Source organism: Nycticebus coucang, chromosome 12, assembly GCF_027406575.1.
Source record: "Nycticebus coucang isolate mNycCou1 chromosome 12, mNycCou1.pri, whole genome shotgun sequence".
NCBI classification, from domain to species: Eukaryota; Metazoa; Chordata; class Mammalia; order Primates; family Lorisidae; genus Nycticebus; species Nycticebus coucang.
In genome coordinates, this window is record NC_069791.1 from 69488520 (window position 1) to 69505061 (window position 16542).

General features: G+C 49.9%; 1 protein-coding gene across 3 annotated transcripts; it reads left to right on the forward strand.

Annotated features, from left to right (window-relative positions):
- Positions 1-43: 43 nt before the first annotated feature.
- On the forward strand, positions 44-16504 carry CPSF4 (cleavage and polyadenylation specific factor 4). Of its 3 annotated transcripts, none has more exons than XM_053556498.1 (8): positions 44-303; positions 3404-3454; positions 5405-5557; positions 7768-7863; positions 8257-8350; positions 9850-9922; positions 11495-11665; positions 14816-16504. In XM_053556498.1, exons 1-8 carry the CDS (start codon positions 201-203, stop codon positions 14882-14884), a joined length of 810 nt encoding a protein of 269 aa, XP_053412473.1. In that variant the 5' UTR covers positions 44-200; the 3' UTR covers positions 14885-16504. The 3 variants fall into 3 exon arrangements, with proteins under 3 accessions (XP_053412473.1, XP_053412474.1, XP_053412475.1); XM_053556499.1 differs by having other exon boundaries at positions 11570-11665; XM_053556500.1 differs by having other exon boundaries at positions 11573-11665.
- Positions 16505-16542: the final 38 nt, after the last annotated feature.

Sequence of the window (16542 nt, forward strand, 5' to 3'; positions counted from 1 at the left end):
TGGCCGGGTCTTGGCAGGCGAGAGGGCTGGCGCGGACTCCGGAGCTCCCGTCATCCTTCGGGCGGCGGCGGCGGCGGCGAGGTGAGGCGAGGTGAGGCGAGACGAGGTGGTCGGAGAGTGGTAGGGCCGGCGGCCGGTAGAGGTGTGAGGGAGGTGACAGACTGAGGGAGAGCCGGGCCGGTAGGGCCGCCGCCGCCGCCATGCAGGAAATCATCGCAAGCGTGGATCACATTAAGTTCGACTTGGAGATCGCGGTGGAGCAGCAGCTCGGGGCGCAGCCGCTGCCCTTCCCCGGCATGGACAGTGAGCGCGGGACCAGGGCGGGCGGGCGGGCGGGCGGGCGGGCGAGCCCCTCGATCCCGGGACTCCTCTCCCCCAATTGTGGGACGCCACCCCTCACCCCGATCCTGGTATCCTTTGTCTCTGTCCGAAACTCTTTGGTCCCAGGTTCTTTTTCCCCTGTCCTGGGACCCGCTCTTTCCTCACTCGGACTCAGGAACCCCCTACCTTCGGTCTTTGATCCCTTGGGATCAAAGGGGGATCTTTCTACCGCAGTGTTTAGAAGAGCAGGACCGTCTGTTCAGCTGCATGAACTGGCGGGTTATCCTGGATTGGACCCCCCACACACACACACCAACTACAAGAAAGTACTACTACATCCTCCCCACCCCGCTACCCCGTCTCCCACTTAGAGCTTCCTCTTCTCGTTTTCATCAAAATTAAGCTGTTGGAGGGCTCCTGCTGAGGGAAGGACTACCTTCGTTGTAGAAGAACCCAACTAGACTTTCAAACTCCATTCTTCTAGGACTTGCACTTGGGGCCTGACCTCTCCTTTTTTCTGGACCTTAGCTCTGGGTCATTCATCACACCGCGATAGCTAGTATGGACACTTGGCTTGAAGGCCCTTCCCAAGTGGCTTCCACCCCCCAACTCAAGAGTATCTTGAACTTTAAAAGAAACCATCAGTTTTCTTAGTATCTTCTCTCCTTTCAGTTCATACTTGAAATCTAGTGCTGTAGCATTAAAATTCCAAGGGTTCTTAGAGGTCACTGAATTCAAACCACAGTTGGGGAAACTGAGACCCGAGTTGAGGTAGGGACTTACTGAAGACTGTTCAGTCCATGGCAGAGCAGGTGAGCAGTGTGCTGTGTCCCACAACTGCTAGAGGACTGCAGCTGATGCTCCTACCTCTCCTAGCAGCCTCCCTCCCCTCAGGCGGCCACATCTTCTCAGGCACATTAGGACCTCTGAGTCTGTCTCCTCATTGTCCATACTTCTGTGCAAGATAGTGCTTACACCCAAAGACGTTGGTCAAACCATCTTAATTTATGCACACCCAAACCCTGTCACCACTTCTTGAAAGCCACTCCTTAAATTCAGACACACACCATCTTACCTACCCCTTGGCACACAGGAAAATTATGTGCTTTCACACACACACCTGCTCGTGAATGACTGGCTTTTTTCTGTCTTGATGGCACTAGCTCAAGACTATGAATTATCTATGCAGGACAGCTCTTTCCCTCCCCTCTTCTCCCACCTAGCACCAGAGATCCACAAGTTGTCAAGGCAGGTGTAGTGGCAAGGGGCCCACATTACTTTTCCTAAAGTCAAAGACATGCCTAACCATGGGTGGATGTGCCCTGAATTCTCACTGCTCTTCTGTTACTGTTACCATGTTCAGTATGTTCAACCTCAACAAGGCCCCAGCCCTTCCTTGCTTACCTCTATACTTATTCCCATCTGAGTTTTGAGAAGAACTGTCAGTTCTCCCCTTAAGGCATACTCTTACCCATCTACCTGAGACCAGTCTCCAGGACTGTGGATTTCTGACTTTTTTTTTCCAGACAGAGTCTTACTCTGTTGCTCCAGCAAAGAGTGCTCTGGCATCAACTAGCTCACAGCAACCTCCTGAGCTCAAGTGATCCTCCTGCCTCAGCCTCCCAGGTAGCTGGGACTGCAGGCACCTACCATGTCGCTGGCTAATTTTTCTATTTTTTATTTTTTTTAAGACAGTCTCCCTATGTCACCCTCATTAGAGTGCAGTGGCATCACAGCTCACAGCAACCTCAAACTCTTTGGCTTAAGCGATTCTCTTGCCTCAGCCTCCCAAGCAGCTGGGACTACAGGGGCCTGCCACAACGCCTGGCTATTTTTATGTTGTTGTTGTTGTAGTTTTCATTGTTGTTTTGGCAGGCCCAGGCTGGGTTCGAACCCTTCAGCCCTGGTATATGTGGCCAGCACCCTAACCACTGAGCTGTGGGCACCAAGCCTAATTTATCTATTTTTAGTAGAGATGGGGTCTCACTCTCACTCAGGCTGGTCTCCAACTCTTGAGCTTAAGTGTCCCACCCACTTTGGCTTCCCAGAATGCTAGGATTACAAGTGTGAGCTAGAGTTTCTGACTTTAAGGAATGAAGCAATCCTAATCTGTGAAAGAATAAAAGACCAGAAATACTCGTAAATTATATATGGGTTTTTTTGGTGAGACTTTTCAGGCTTTTTGAAATGCAAATGGGTGACTCCCTCTACCCCTTTACCCCCCACCCCACCCATGACCCTCTGTGACACTTCCAAGTCCTATAACCTCACCTGCTTCCAAGAAGCAAAGGAATCTTGCAAGTTAGGAAGAGGAGGCAGGTACGTGAGCCTCAGAGATACCATCAGTGGATTTTCAGCAATTCTAAAATGTGTGATAGAGAAAACTATTTATGAAGCCAAAGACAGTTTATTCTGTTAGCCATGGGTAGTGAACTTCTAGGTTCATCAGAACAGCAGCCACGGGAGCCCTGTGATTTCTACCACACTCTTCATCTGCAGTCTTGTTGCATGTATAGGAAGGAGAGCCGTGCTCCCTTAATAATTGTAGGTGGATGTTGCGTATTTCAAGCAGTCCTGCTTCTGTGTCATTGCTGGTGCTCTTCCCTCTGGACTGGAGTCTCAGAGGCACCTGACTCCTCTCTGGAGCCTGTCCCTTCTCAGAGGCCCAGTTTACTTGTTTGTACTTCCTATAAGATCATCCTTCTCTCTGCCTCAGGTTAATGCACCCGTGAATTAGCCCTCCTGGAAGGTCTGAGTTGGGGATAATTAATTCTGTGATCTTGTACTCCATTCTTCCTCTTCTCGCCCACTCTGACTCCTTGAAAACATCTCATAGGAGGATCTCAAAGCACTGAGTATTTGCTGGTCTCAGTATAAATGTCATGTTTTGCAGAAAATGACTAAAAGCAAGCTTTTTCCTTGCTTGGTTGGGCTTTTGCATTCTTTTGCCACTCATTTCCTGTACCCTGAACCCTCCATGGGTCAAAAGCCAGATATGTTCCCTTCAACTGTCTTCAAACATCATCAGTAGCAGTTATACCTAGCTTTGTCAGATGTCTCTCATTTTCTCTCCTTTCTGTAGAGTCGGGGGCTGCTGTCTGTGAATTCTTTTTGAAAGCTGCCTGCGGCAAAGGTAAGAGATTCCTGGCTCTCTGACATGCATGACACCTGAGGTGCCCTCCACCTTCCTGTCCTCTAGCAGACTTATAGGCGATCAGATTTCCGGTTTGTATTGCTTTCTAGAAAGTAACAATGTCCGTAGATGCAATTGTGGTTTGGATAGGTTAGTAACCGGATTTGGTGTTCTTGCCTGAAACCTAAAACACAAGACTGAACCTATATTCTTCATGGCCATGAGCTCCCAGCATTGAGGCATTTAGGAACTTTGTCTAGCTCACTGAGTTAGTGAATGGCTAAACCCAGTATCGTGAGCCCAGGCCTTTTTGATCCCACAATCTACACAGGCTCACTGTTCTCTCTGCTAGTCATGAAAAGTTCTCTATGATACTCTTGTCTTACAGGTTCTTCCTCACACTCATCAGTACCCCTGCAGAGGCTGCTTTTAAGCCATTTTCTTCCCTAATTCAAAAGAAATATCACAGGGCAGGACCTTACATTCCATGTCTGGGCACTTTTCTTCCCATAGGAAAATTTATTTAGGAAACACAATTTTAATCAGCAGCTTGCATAGGGAGCATAGAATCAGAGCAGGGAGATGGTTTTGGTGAGTTTTGCTTCTATAATATAGACATTTACTATTGAGATAGTAGAATTGCAGGTAGATGAGCCAGGTCAACCTCACAATGTTTGTTCAGAACATCATTCCCCCACTGGGCTCCTGGTCTCACTCCCCTATCTTTGCTTAGTAATACTGCCCTCTCACCAGGTACTATTGGCCCTGCATCCTTAACACAGGGCACTTCATTAGTTTCTGTGTTGACTGCTACAGTAGCCTCTAGCCACTTATAGCTATTCAAATTGAATTAATTAAATCAAATGACATTTGAAGTTCAGTCCTCAGTCACACTAGGCATATTTCAAGTGTACAGTAGCTGCACGTGGCTAATGACTGCCATACTGGCCACCAGAGATGTAGAACATTCCATCATTGCAGAAAGTTTTATCTGGTTCTTTCTCAGTCAAGGCTGTTATAAGTCTTGATGTTCCCAAGGATGGCTCTGACCCACCTGAGCAGGCAATAACTCAGATCCCATCACAGAAGGCATACCTCCCCACCACCACCCCATGTGCCTGAAGATGCTCTACTTAATTCCTTTTTTTTTTCCTTGAGACAGAGTCTCACTCTGTTGCCCCAGGACTTCTACCCCCAGACTCCCAGGTTAGAGTTCCATGGCTTCAGCCTAGCTCACAGCAACCTCAAACTCCTGGGCTCAAGTGATCTTCTTTCCTCAGCCTCCCAAGTAGCTGGGAGTATAGACACATGCCCAGTTAATTTCTCTACTTTTAGTAGAAACAAGGTTGCACTCTTGCCCAGGCTGGTCTCAAACTCCTGAACTCAGACAATCCACCTGCCTCAGCCTCCCAGAGTGCTGGGATTACAGGCGTGAGCCACCATACCCAGCCCTCTACTTAATTCTTGAAAGCCAGGTAGGCACTTTTAACTGGTGACAGGGCCTTCCTGGAGTTCAGGCTTCTGCTGGTGGTCATATTTGTCCTTTAAGATTTTCCAAACCCCAGTTTCCCATGTCTGTGTACTGCTGGAACTATCTTAAATTGAAAGTCACCCTCCTGGGCGGCACCGGTTGCTCCACGGAGTAGGGCGCTGGCCCCATATGCCAGAGGTGGTGGGTTCAAACCCAGCCCTGGCCAAAAACTGCAAAAAAAAAAAAAGAAAGTCACCCTCCTTAGGCTTGTTACATAATATCTGTGAGATCAAGAATAACTATATACTCCCTAAAATCATGTGGCCTTCTACCAGGGCACCTCTGACCCCTTCCACGTTGTGTTACTTTCAGATGGCTCAGAGACGTGTTGGGTAAAGATGCCCTGGCTCCCCTAAGCCCAGTATCCCCCACTGCCAGGGCTGCACCTGTCCTCACACCTACCCCCATCTACCCGACAGGGGGCATGTGCCCATTCCGTCACATCAGTGGTGAGAAGACGGTTGTGTGCAAACACTGGCTTCGGGGGTTATGCAAGAAAGGGGACCAATGCGAGTTCCTACACGAGTACGACATGACCAAGATGCCTGAGTGCTACTTCTACTCCAAATTTGGTAAGGTGTAAAGAGCTGCCTAGAGCCCTGGAAGGGATCTGCTGACTGCTCAGTGCCCACAAAATATCTGTCTTCTTCTCCTGTTTTTCCAGCTCCAGATGAGAAACTCTGGCAGAGCCAGAGCTGAGGCTGGCTCTTCCATAAGGGGAGATAGTGTGGTTATTCTCCACTCGTCCTTTACATCTTTGTAGTACTTCAGTCTTTGAAACGCTTTCAAGTACTCAGGGATGTTGAGACTAATGAGGGTGAGAGTGAGGAAGGAGGCAGCACAGCTGGTCAGAGGACTGGGTTCTGTCCACAGCTGCCTCCTCCCTCCAACACGGTCACTTGGGCCAGACTTCATAGCTTCTCTCTGGGAGTATGATCCTATGTAACAGCTGGACTGTCCTAAGCAGCCCTTGAATATTGAGTCTCAGGGTCTGTCTTCTAGTGTCAGTGAGACCAGCTGTTCACCTTGAACCTGAGATGGCTTTGAGCCCCGTTTAGAGAACACAAGGCTTAGCTGTCCTGAGCGACCTGTATGGAGAAGCAGGAGTTAGGGTAGAGGTGGTAGGATAGCTGTTGTGCTTCCTGATTGAGTTAGTCCCCAGGGTCTCTGCTCAGAAATACTCTTCAAGGTTTCCCAGGAGTTGGCTTTGTTGGTCAGCATGAAGGCTGGGTCTGGCCCCATGCAGGTGACTGGAGAGGAAGCCAGAAGCCAGCTGGAGTCTGCAATGACTGAGGATTGCTGGACACACTTTATACTTTCAAAGTACTGTTGTCAGAGTAGCCACTAATTATTTCAGAATCCCAACAGGATTGGCCTGCTGCCTTTTTAATAACAGCTGTGGCTTGTTTTGTGGAGGGAGTATAAGCTGATAAGTCAAAGCTGACAGACAGAAATAGGACCTAGGCTTTCTAGCTCCCCTGGCGTTGTCCTCAAGCACTGTCTGATCCACCATCCCCCTCCACCTCTACTGGCACTGGAATGGGGCACTGGGTCTCCATCTGGCCCTAGTGGCAGATACCAGCCCTCCTTGGCAGGCTCTCAAGGGCACCCGTATGGCAGATGTTCTGGGGTTCCCGCCCTTCCTTGCTAACGGCCCCAGGCCTAGCAGCCCCCCACCCCCATGTCTCTGTGATGCCCCCTCTGCCTACCCTTGCCACACAGAGCCTGCACAGGTATAGACATTGTATCTACAGCTCCCATCACCTGTGCCATGGTCCCCCTTCTAGACACTAGAGGAACATTAGTGAAGAGGACAGACTTCCTTGACCTCTAGTTGGACATTGGTGAAGAGGACAGCTTCCTTGGATCTTTTGCTCTAGTGGTCAGGGAAGGAGACAGATGGTAAGCCAGTGAGACAAACAGAAGAATTACTTGTGAAAAGTGCTCTGAAAGAAATAAACCATGGTAAGACTACACGATGGCATTTGTTCTCGGCAAAATGGTCAGGGAAGGCCTCTTAAGGGGATTCCTCAACTGAGTACCAAAGGCTGTGACAGGGCTATTCTGTGTAGAGGGATGGTTGTGGAGCAGCAAGGGCTGATGTGGGTGAGCCTGTGGAGGGCCCTTGTGGGTCTGGGGAAGGGATTCACATTTCCCCTGTATTTTGAGTACTGTTGTTAACATGGATTGGGAGGCCAAACCTTGAGGTGGGTAGGTGCCCAGAGAGGCAGTTCTGTTGTTAGTGGCTGCCTGGGCAGGTTGCTTGCAAGAGGCACAAGTCCACAAGTGCTGTCATCACCACAGGGACGCATCCTTGAGTTCCCAATCTATCCCTACTTTTGTCCTAAAAGACAGCATTTCTCAGGCACTTTCCCCCAAATCATAGACGTGAAGAGCCATTTGAGTAGAACAGTCATTTCCTGGTCTCAGTGGGTACATTCATGTATCTGGGCCCTTCATTGCCCTGGACACCTCCTGTGCCTGGATATGGGGTGGGGAGATGAATTTTGATGAGTGTGTACCCCATGTCAGCCTCTGTTGGTGTCATTAACACTCTCAGCAGCACTGATGAATGTGAAGAAAGGACCATCACAGCCCCACTGTACAGCCCCACTCTGGGAAATAGACCTAGAGACGCTGCTCTGGGTCTCAGGGCTCACCAGGCAAAGACTGGATACCAGAACCATCTGGCCCCTCTTTGCCTTGAGAGAAGTCAAGGAGAGCCCGGCCCTGGGTCTCCTGGAGTTATGCCAGGTAGCTACATGTCTGGGTTTTCCTGCAGGGGAGTGCAGCAACAAGGAGTGCCCCTTCCTGCACATCGACCCTGAGTCCAAGATCAAGGACTGCCCTTGGTATGACCGTGGCTTCTGTAAGCATGGTAGGTGCTAGGGTAGGCCGGGCCCCTAGCAAGAGGCCAGCCCTGCTTCCTCTTTTCACCTGGAGACTACCAGCTGACTCATCTGGGACATCACCCCCTGCCTGTCCTGCTTGTTTTAGCAAAACCTGATGTTCTATAGCTAGTGAGACTTTTTCTTACCTTTCATCTCCCTTGAGCCTCCCAAGGATGTTGTGGGTGGTATTCTTGTCTGCATTTTTGATAAGGAGGCCAGTGTTGAGAGGTTGAGTCCTTGCCCACTGTTTCCCTGTGAATGAGAGGCAAGGCCAGCATTAGAAGCCATGCTCTGGCTCTCTGAGGGTCTGGCAGGTAGAGGAGATACTAGAGTGTCTCCCACAGAGGAATGTGTGAGTGATCCTGATGCTTGCTCTGCAGGTCCCCTGTGTAGGCACCGGCACACGCGGAGAGTCATCTGTGTGAATTACCTCGTGGGATTCTGCCCAGAGGGGCCCTCGTGTAAATTTATGCAGTGAGTAACCAGCTGCTCCCCTGGCCCAGCCCCTGCCACTGCCCTCTGTGTTCTCCCCAGGACCAGCTGGGCTTTGGTCACAGGGTGGTGTCAGTACCAGGGCCTGAGGCAGGGGTAGGAGGAGGGAAAGAACTGCTTATGGCCACTGGTGTTTCCTGAGCTTAGAGGTAACTCTGTCTAGATCAATATTTTCCTTGCTCATGGGCCTTCTGAGAATCGATGAAAGCTGTGTGCCAGAAACTCACTTGTAACCTTGCATATTATGTAGGGAGTTTAGGGACTTTAAATTCAGTACCTGTGTTCTAAAGGAAGGAAACTAAAGTTTCCGGGCTCCCCATGTGGAAGTCCTGAGCTTGGGGTTCCACATATAGTAGTTCATGTAACAAGTTTAAAAGAGAGAACATCTCCATTTCACATATGACCACACTGAGGCTCAGAGCTCAATTACTGTCCAGGGGCACATGACAGCGGGTGGTGGCACCTGTACAAAGGACGGTCTACAGGTCTCCAAAGATGGGTTCTTCTTGCTCAGTGGGCTTAGTGCCCCTGTCCCAGGTCCACTGTCTTGTCATCAAGAGCCCCGTGCACATTTGTCACTTCGGGTGGTCCTGGGCCCATGCTTCTGCTTGGGACTGCAGAACAGCTTCCCCTCTTCCCTTGCTGCCCCATCAACCCTGCTGAGCCTGCCTTAGGAGCATACACAGTCTCCTGGTCTGCTGGGACCCTGGTCCTTGGCTCGCTGCAGGCAGGTGGCCAATGCTATTCCTGCTGTCTAGAGAGCCCAGGCACCTCTACTTGGTCCATGAGTCCCTGCCTATGGTGCAGATGTGTCACTGAGTAATAACACTTGAGTGAGACCCTGCATGGGAGTGGGTTTTTGTGTTGCAGTCTCTGTCACACAGCAGGCATGTACAGACACCAGTGCTGCTGTTCACCCATTTCTGAGCTGCAGTGGCCCAAAGCTTTCCACCTTGGCACAGGCAGAGCTGGGTCTGAGCCCAAAAAAGTCAGTCCTGTTCTTCCCACCCTTCTTGTGGCCTCCCAGAGACAGAGCTGAGTGCCAACCCCCACCCCCCATCTCTGCAGTGTGTCACTTTGTTTGTTTGTTTTTTTTTTTTGTAGAGACAGAGTATTACTTTATGGCCCTCGGTAGAGTGCCGTGGCCTCACACAGCTCACAGCAACCTCCAACTCCTGGGCTTAAGCCATTCTCTTGCCTCAGCCTCCCCAGTAGCTGGGACTACAGGCGCCGCCACAACGCCCGGCTATTTTTTTTTTGGTTGCAGTTTGGCCGGGCCCGGGTTTGAACCCGCCACCCTCAGTATATGGGGCCAGTGCCCTACTCACTGAGCCACAGGCGCTGCCCTGCAGTGTGTCACTTTGTACTAGGGCAGCTGGATATGATTTCCTAGAGCCAGAATTTAAAACATGGCCTGGCCTCTCTCCTCCATCTCCCTTTTTTTTCTCTTGTTCTTTCCCTTATGGCTGCTTGGTGACCAGCCCTCGATTTGAACTGCCAATGGGAACCACCGAGCAGCCCCCACTGCCACAGCAGACGCAGCCTCCAGCAAAGGTACCATCCCTCATCTCCTCCTTGGCCTCCACCAGCCCTGGCAAAACCACCTTGGTGTGTGGTTTGCCTTAGACTCAGCTGGAGACCTTGTAAGGGGGGGCAAGGGAGGAGGAGGGAGAGAAGGGGAATGCCCCTCTCCAAGTTCCAGCAGAAAGGTAGGAACCTTAAAGCACTTGTGTCTCCCTCTAGAGATGGAGGGCATCCAGCCCTAGAACCTGAGCACTATAAGGCCAAGAGGGGATGAGCAGGATGGCAGACAGGGTTCAGGTGGCACAAGACTATCCTGTGCGAGATGGGGCTGCCTGGCTCAATAGTGTCTGTGTCTGGGGCTAGAATGAAGGGTGGCCTGGGAATCCCACATCTGCTGTTCTTGCTTCTGTGTTGGATCCTTCCCTTTACAAATGGAGAAACTGACACTCCTGGAGGTCAGGACTTGGCTGACACTGCTTGGTAAAAGCAGATGTGGGAGTAGGACCAAGACCAGCTGGTTCCCTGGCCATTGCCATCACAACTCCAGTTCCTGCTGCAAGAAGTGGAGGCCAGGAGGGGCTAAGAATACAGGACTTAAGTCCTAGCTGGCTCCAGTTCTGTAGAAAAGTGGCTCTACAGTTATACAGGTGGTCTGTCTCTTCAAGCACCAGAGGGAAATGCCATAGACAAATTGGGATCTGAAGCAGTCCCCCAAAACCAAGGGCACCCTGAGTTTGGTTATGGGAGTGGGAGGTTGGGTCCAGAAGAAGGGCCGGCATAGGTGTCAGGTAGGGTTTCCTACAGATGCACCAAGTAAACCCACCTGGTGAGTGCAAAGCCTTTACCTCTTGCCTGGTTGGGCTCTGGGCCTGTTGCCAAAGCCTCCCTTGGTGCTAGAAGGTGAGCTACAGGAGGGGGTGTGACTGCCCTTGTCTGCTTCACTGACCTCCACCCACAGGATGCACACCAAACTCCTTGTCAGGAAAACCAGGAATTCCTGGGTGTGGTGCAGCCATGAGGACTTGGAACCTGGGGATTTCCTAGCTGGGGTTCTGCCTTTTTGGGGGCCAGAGCCAGGAACCCACTTGGTTGGGAAGTAGTCTTGCTGTTGAATCCCAACCCCCAGAACTCCCATCCTCTTTCTCAAGTAACTCCCTAGAGGAGGGCCCTCTCAGCCCCTAGATAGCAGGTCAGTGTGTCAGGCTCCAACTGTTTTTCTGTGACTGTTACTCGCCGTATAGGCTGGTAAACATCTGGCTGAACCAAGCGTTCATCCTGACCTGAAGCTAGAACCTCAGAAACCAAAGTAAGGCCTAATCATGCCCTTGCCCCACTGCCCCAGGGACCTCCTTTTGTCTCTTTGGTGTTTTGTTTTCTACTTTTAGTTTTTGTTTTTGTGTGTCTGCATGGTGTTTTTCGGGCAGTAGCTCCTGCCGTCATCACCAGATGTTTCTCTTCCACCTGCTCTCCTGAGCGGGGCCATGACGGAAGCCCTTCCTGCTGGCCATGCGGGACAAGTCCCGCCCTCTTTTTCCTGTCCCCATTGGTAGTCTGCGTGCACGTGTTTTCCACAGTAAAACCGTGTTGTGTAACTCTTTCCAGCAAAGTAACAATCCGCCATTACAAAGGTCGTCCTCCTTGATCCAGTTAACGAGTCAGAACTCTTCTCCCAACCAGCAGAGAGCCCCGCAGGTCATCGGGGTCATGCAGAGTCAAAACAGCAGCGCAGGCAACCGGGGACCCCGGCCGCTGGAGCAGGTCACCTGCTACAAGGTGAGTAGTAGGTCTGGGGATGGGGTGGGCTGTCCACTCCAGTGTCGACACTATTCCCTCATTCCCCTATGTTTGGCTATATTTGAACAATGGAAACATTTTTGGTTTTGCTGACTAAGGTCACAATTCAGTTATAATCTACTATTTTAGGCTAGAGACCATTCTACTTCCTACCACAACACACCAAGGCAAGGTAAAGGATGGTAAAAACACACTACTTGGGCGGTGCCTGTGGCTCAAAGGAGTAAGGAGCCAGCCCCATATGCCGGAAGTGGTGGGTTTAAACCCAGCCCTGGCCAAAATCTGAAAAACAAAAACAAAAACAAAAAACACACTACTTAATCAATGGATTGTGCTTGCAAGAAAGTAAGAGAAATTTTCAAGAGGCTAGGGACAAAATGGAAGCACAAATCCAGGAAAGAGTGGGTCACTGAAGTGTCTGGCTGCTCTGGAGGCATCCTCAAATCCTGTAATGGGCACATACAAAAAATTAGAACACCCATTTCCTGGCTTCCAGTACATAAAATGGGATGCTCAAAGAAAGGAAAGGGTGCACCTGAACCTACCAGAAAATCTGTCCTCATTCCTCACTCTAGATGGGAAGGGGGGAAAATCCAGTGAGAGTTTGTGGTTATGGGCTGGCCCTTAAAAGAGTTTGAGCCATATTTGTATCTTTGGTGAGAGCCAAAAAGTTACAAACTCAAGTTTTCTAAAAAAAAATCACCTGGGGACTAATGTGTCCCCATTACCTGGGAAGAGGAACTTCAAGTGCTAGAATAGTATATTCTCAACCCAAGCCACACAGAATTCCCAGAGCTAGAGTTCTGAAGAATTAGTTCATAATTATAAATCACAAAACATACAAGCAACCAAGCACCACTCTAAGTTAGCAGGAACAGCTAATGATAGAACTAGACACACAGAGACTTCAGATTTGGGAATTATTAGACATAAAATACAAAATTAGTACATGCTTTTTGTGAAAACTTCTAGATGATACAAAAGTGGTTAAGGTAGAAAGTGTTTCCTTTAATCTCATCTATCTTAAAATAGCCACTTTATTCAGTGTGTTGTATTCTAACATTTTTTTAATTTCCCTTTATACTTGTAAACCCCCTGAGGGACACTTCAGACCAAATTTGAAGAACTGGTGTTCTAAGCTTTTATTCACACAAACCAAAGGATAATAAATATTTTAATACAAATAGGGCCTTACTTAATATGCATGACATTCTTCTTTATAATATCTTGTGGCTCTTATAGTATATGGAAATCTGATCTTTTCCAGTGACTACATAACAAGAAGCAGTTTTATCCATTCTCTCTAGACAATTATTAATAGTGTTACTGCTAATAACAGTGGTGAATGGGACAATTGTGTGCTCTTGTCTGATGATATCCTTAGCATCATGCCTATTGGAGGAAGGTCCAGTCAAAGGGCACATACTTAAGATGTTCTTAGAACTTGCCCTGAAGTAAAGCTGAGCCCTGGGGCACCTCCCAGGGCCATCGGTTATTCACTGAGCTCTTGCTCTGTGCTGGCTCTGCTAAGGAGACAGAGGCTTGCCACTGCTCTTTCCTAGAGGAAAAAGTACTTGAAAAGTGCATATGGATTCAGGGAAGGCTTCATAAGGGAAATTTCTGAGGCTGAGTCCTAAATGTGAGAAGAACACAGAAAGTGGATTAGTGTGGAGCTAAGGGGACAGGCAGAAGAAAAGCAGTACAGCCCCCCTGCCCCCCACAGGACTGTATTCAGCAGGGCCTCTGTGAAGCAAACTCAGTCCTGGGAGCATCAGGCTGTTAATTCCAGAGATGCCTCCTGGGAATCTTAGATTCCCCAAGGTCAGCTATGGAGGCTGATGGAGGCAGGGTGAGTGCTGTTAATGGGGCAGCACAGTCCCCTCTGATCATTACATTACCCTGAGGGCCAGTTGGCAGTTACCTGGGCCACTTTCCACATAGAAGTCACACCTACAGATCAGTTAAATTTGAATAGAGGGGGCAGGAGTGCTGGGCAGTGATTAAGCAGAGCCCTGTTACAGAGGATGCAGGGACTTGGGAGGAGGGTGGTAGTTCAGTCAGTGCCTCCACCTGCTTTCTGACCTTTCATTCAGGGCTTGAGGGTGCCTTTCACTTCCTTATAATTCCCTTCTGTTTTTCACAAGAATGAAGTGAGGCTACAAAAGGGCCTGGGGATGAGCAGAGCCAGGACAACTTGGGGTCAGGGTTAGGTTTCTCTGGGTGACTCTCCAGTTCCACTCACCCAAGTTTCACCATTGTTCCCTCTCTGATCCTGTCATCTAAACCTGTCCCTGGGGTAGCTTAGACAGGTATGTAAGAACCAGGAGGGAAAACTTCAGGTGCAGCCCACTCTCAGTGTACACTGACTCCCCAAGTTGGAAGAGGAGCCTGGTGGCTTCTCTTCTGTCGTTCCCTCCTTTGTCTCCTGCCAGGGAGCCCCAGACATTGACTTAGAGGTAAGTGACTGGCCTGCTGTGCGGGGGCTTGGTCCCAGACAGTGGGGGAGCTCAAGGGCCATGGACTTCTCTCTATCCTGCCACCCACTTGTGAGAGTCCTTCCCTGGGCAGGCCTATATCCCTGCAGGTGAGGTATAGCCCTGAAGGAGCTCCCTGTTGGGTGCTAATAGATCAACTGGCAGCCTTGTTCTCTCTCCCATCTGCTGAGCTGCTGGCTGCAGTTTCTGCAGCACTGTATTTCCCTGAGCTCCCTTTCCCTTCAGTTTAGAAGAAAATCTAGATCAATGAAAATGTCAAAGTCGGGCGGCGCCTGTGGCTCAGTGAGCAGGGCGCCGGCCCCATATACCAATGGTGGCGGGTTCAAACCCAGCCCCGGCCAAACTGCAACAACAAAAAAAAAATAGCCAGGCATTGTGGTGGGCGCCTGTAGTCCCAGCTGCTCGGGAGGCTGAGGCAAGAGAATCACGTAAGCCCAAGAGCTGGAGGTTGCTGTGAGCCGTGTGACGCCATGGCACTCTACCAAGGGCAGTAAAGTGAGACTGTCTCTACAAAAAAAAAAAAAAGAAAATGTCAAAGTCCTATCTCCTATTGGATATTTGTTAGGTGCTGATTTGTTGAAAATTTGCATTTGAAAAGTTGTTTTTTCTCTCCTTCCCCTCCTGCTGTTCCCAGTGTGGTGAAAAAGGACACTACGCCAACAGATGCACCAAAGGGCACTTGGCCTTTCTCAGTGGACAGTGACAGCAGCTGGAGCCAGCTCAGGGCAGCCCAAGAGGCCCCACTGTTAGGAGTGTGCATTTAACTGTCTTGTGCAGTGCTGGTGCAGCTCTGGCTGAAGCCATCCTCTGGGCACATGGGGGTCATTGTTCTGAGGGGTCATGTCCGTTAGTCTATCATTTTGCTGTAATCTTTTTGTAAAGAGGGACATGTGCTCTAGTTGGGTCCCTCAAGCGGACATCATGTGTATGTAGGCATCAGTGGACTCCTGCATACCTGCCCTCTGGGGAGGGGAAGGAGTTGCCAGGGAAGGGCTTGTGCTGCAGTTTTGTGTGATTGTGTGAAAGCTGGCCTTTCCCCTTGTGGTCCCCTTGAATACCAGTTCTTGGCAACCCTGGGGACTGGTGGGTCCTTCAAAGCTGTGGCCAGGTCATGCCTACTTCTTTCCTGTCCTGCTGAATCCTAAAGCTGTGCCTATTGATATGATTTGAACAAGGGAGCCCTGGTGGCAATCCAGTGTCCACAATGCCTTAGCCTGGTCCCAGGTAGGCATGGTTGAGGAGGGTATAGGGCTCTCAAATTTGAGATTCTCTTTTTCCTCTGAGTTTAATTTCTCGTGGGACACCTGGCTGACAGTGTTAAATGTATACCTTGAGCTGGAGTTGCAGACCTTCAGATAGATAACCCAGTCCATCTGAACCTACCTCCTGCCCATCAAGTGTCTGTACTGTCACTCAGACACCTGTGGTCTGTGGAGGAGATGGCCCTGTCCCTGAGCCTGGAAAATGTGAAACTCACCTGCAAACTGCTAGGCAAAGTGGGCCTATCCAAGTTAAATTACAAGAACAATTTTTATAAAGTTGATTAAAGCTTGTTTTTTAAGCTGTGTCTCATTACTTAAGGGACTCCATGCCAAGGAGAGAACTCTTATGCTGGCTGCATTAGCTGTGAATTGGTGCTTGTCCCTTTCAACAAATATGAATTTTAGAGGCAAATGACACTGCCAGGAAATGCCTTTGTAGGGGCAGCTAGTCAGGTCTGGGAGCTTGACCTTCACTCAACTCCAGATCTTACAGGATATACTGGGTGCAGCATCCCACCTCTGTACACTGTGCAGTATGCTCATCACACACCCCTCAGCAGAGAACTGGTATTTGTCTTTGTCCCACCTGAGGCACTGGGGGCCCCGAGGAAGGCTAAGGAAGAGGAGTGCTGAATGTAGAGGCAGTTTAGTGGCAGTATGGACCAGATCAGCCTTTCCCATACCCCCATACTGTGGAGCTTCCCACAGGTGAAGCCTTACCAGGAAGGTGAGACTACCTGCAGCCTGAGCAGCAACACTGCCTGAGATCTCCAGATAGTGATGGGTCACCTCACCCTGTAGCCCTGTAGAACAATAGCCAGATATTCATGCCATCAAAAAACCCCTTGCTAAGAGCTAAATGACTACCAGGGGTGGAGTTCAGCATCTTAGGAACACAACTCTTCTGATGTATACCATAAAGCAGCAGCCAACAAAAGGACAGAATGCATTCAAATGCTCATGGCCACCTATAATGTTGACGGCAGGGGACAGACTTCTGGGCACTGCTGACAGAAGGTGCCAATGACATCCTGACATCCCCACCCCCCCCAACCCCCAGTGAGCTGGGACATGATCCCACATGGTGGTTTGGGGAACC

Coding starts and splice junctions, on each gene's coding strand:
- CPSF4 (XM_053556498.1), top strand. CDS start 201: ATGCAGGAAATCATCGCAAGCGTGGATCACATTAAGTTCGACTTGGAG. Junction 3,455..5,404: donor GAAAGCTGCCTGCGGCAAAG/GTAAGAGATTCC, acceptor TCTACCCGACAG/GGGGCATGTGCCCATTCCGT. Junction 7,864..8,256: donor CCGTGGCTTCTGTAAGCATG/GTAGGTGCTAGG, acceptor CTTGCTCTGCAG/GTCCCCTGTGTAGGCACCGG.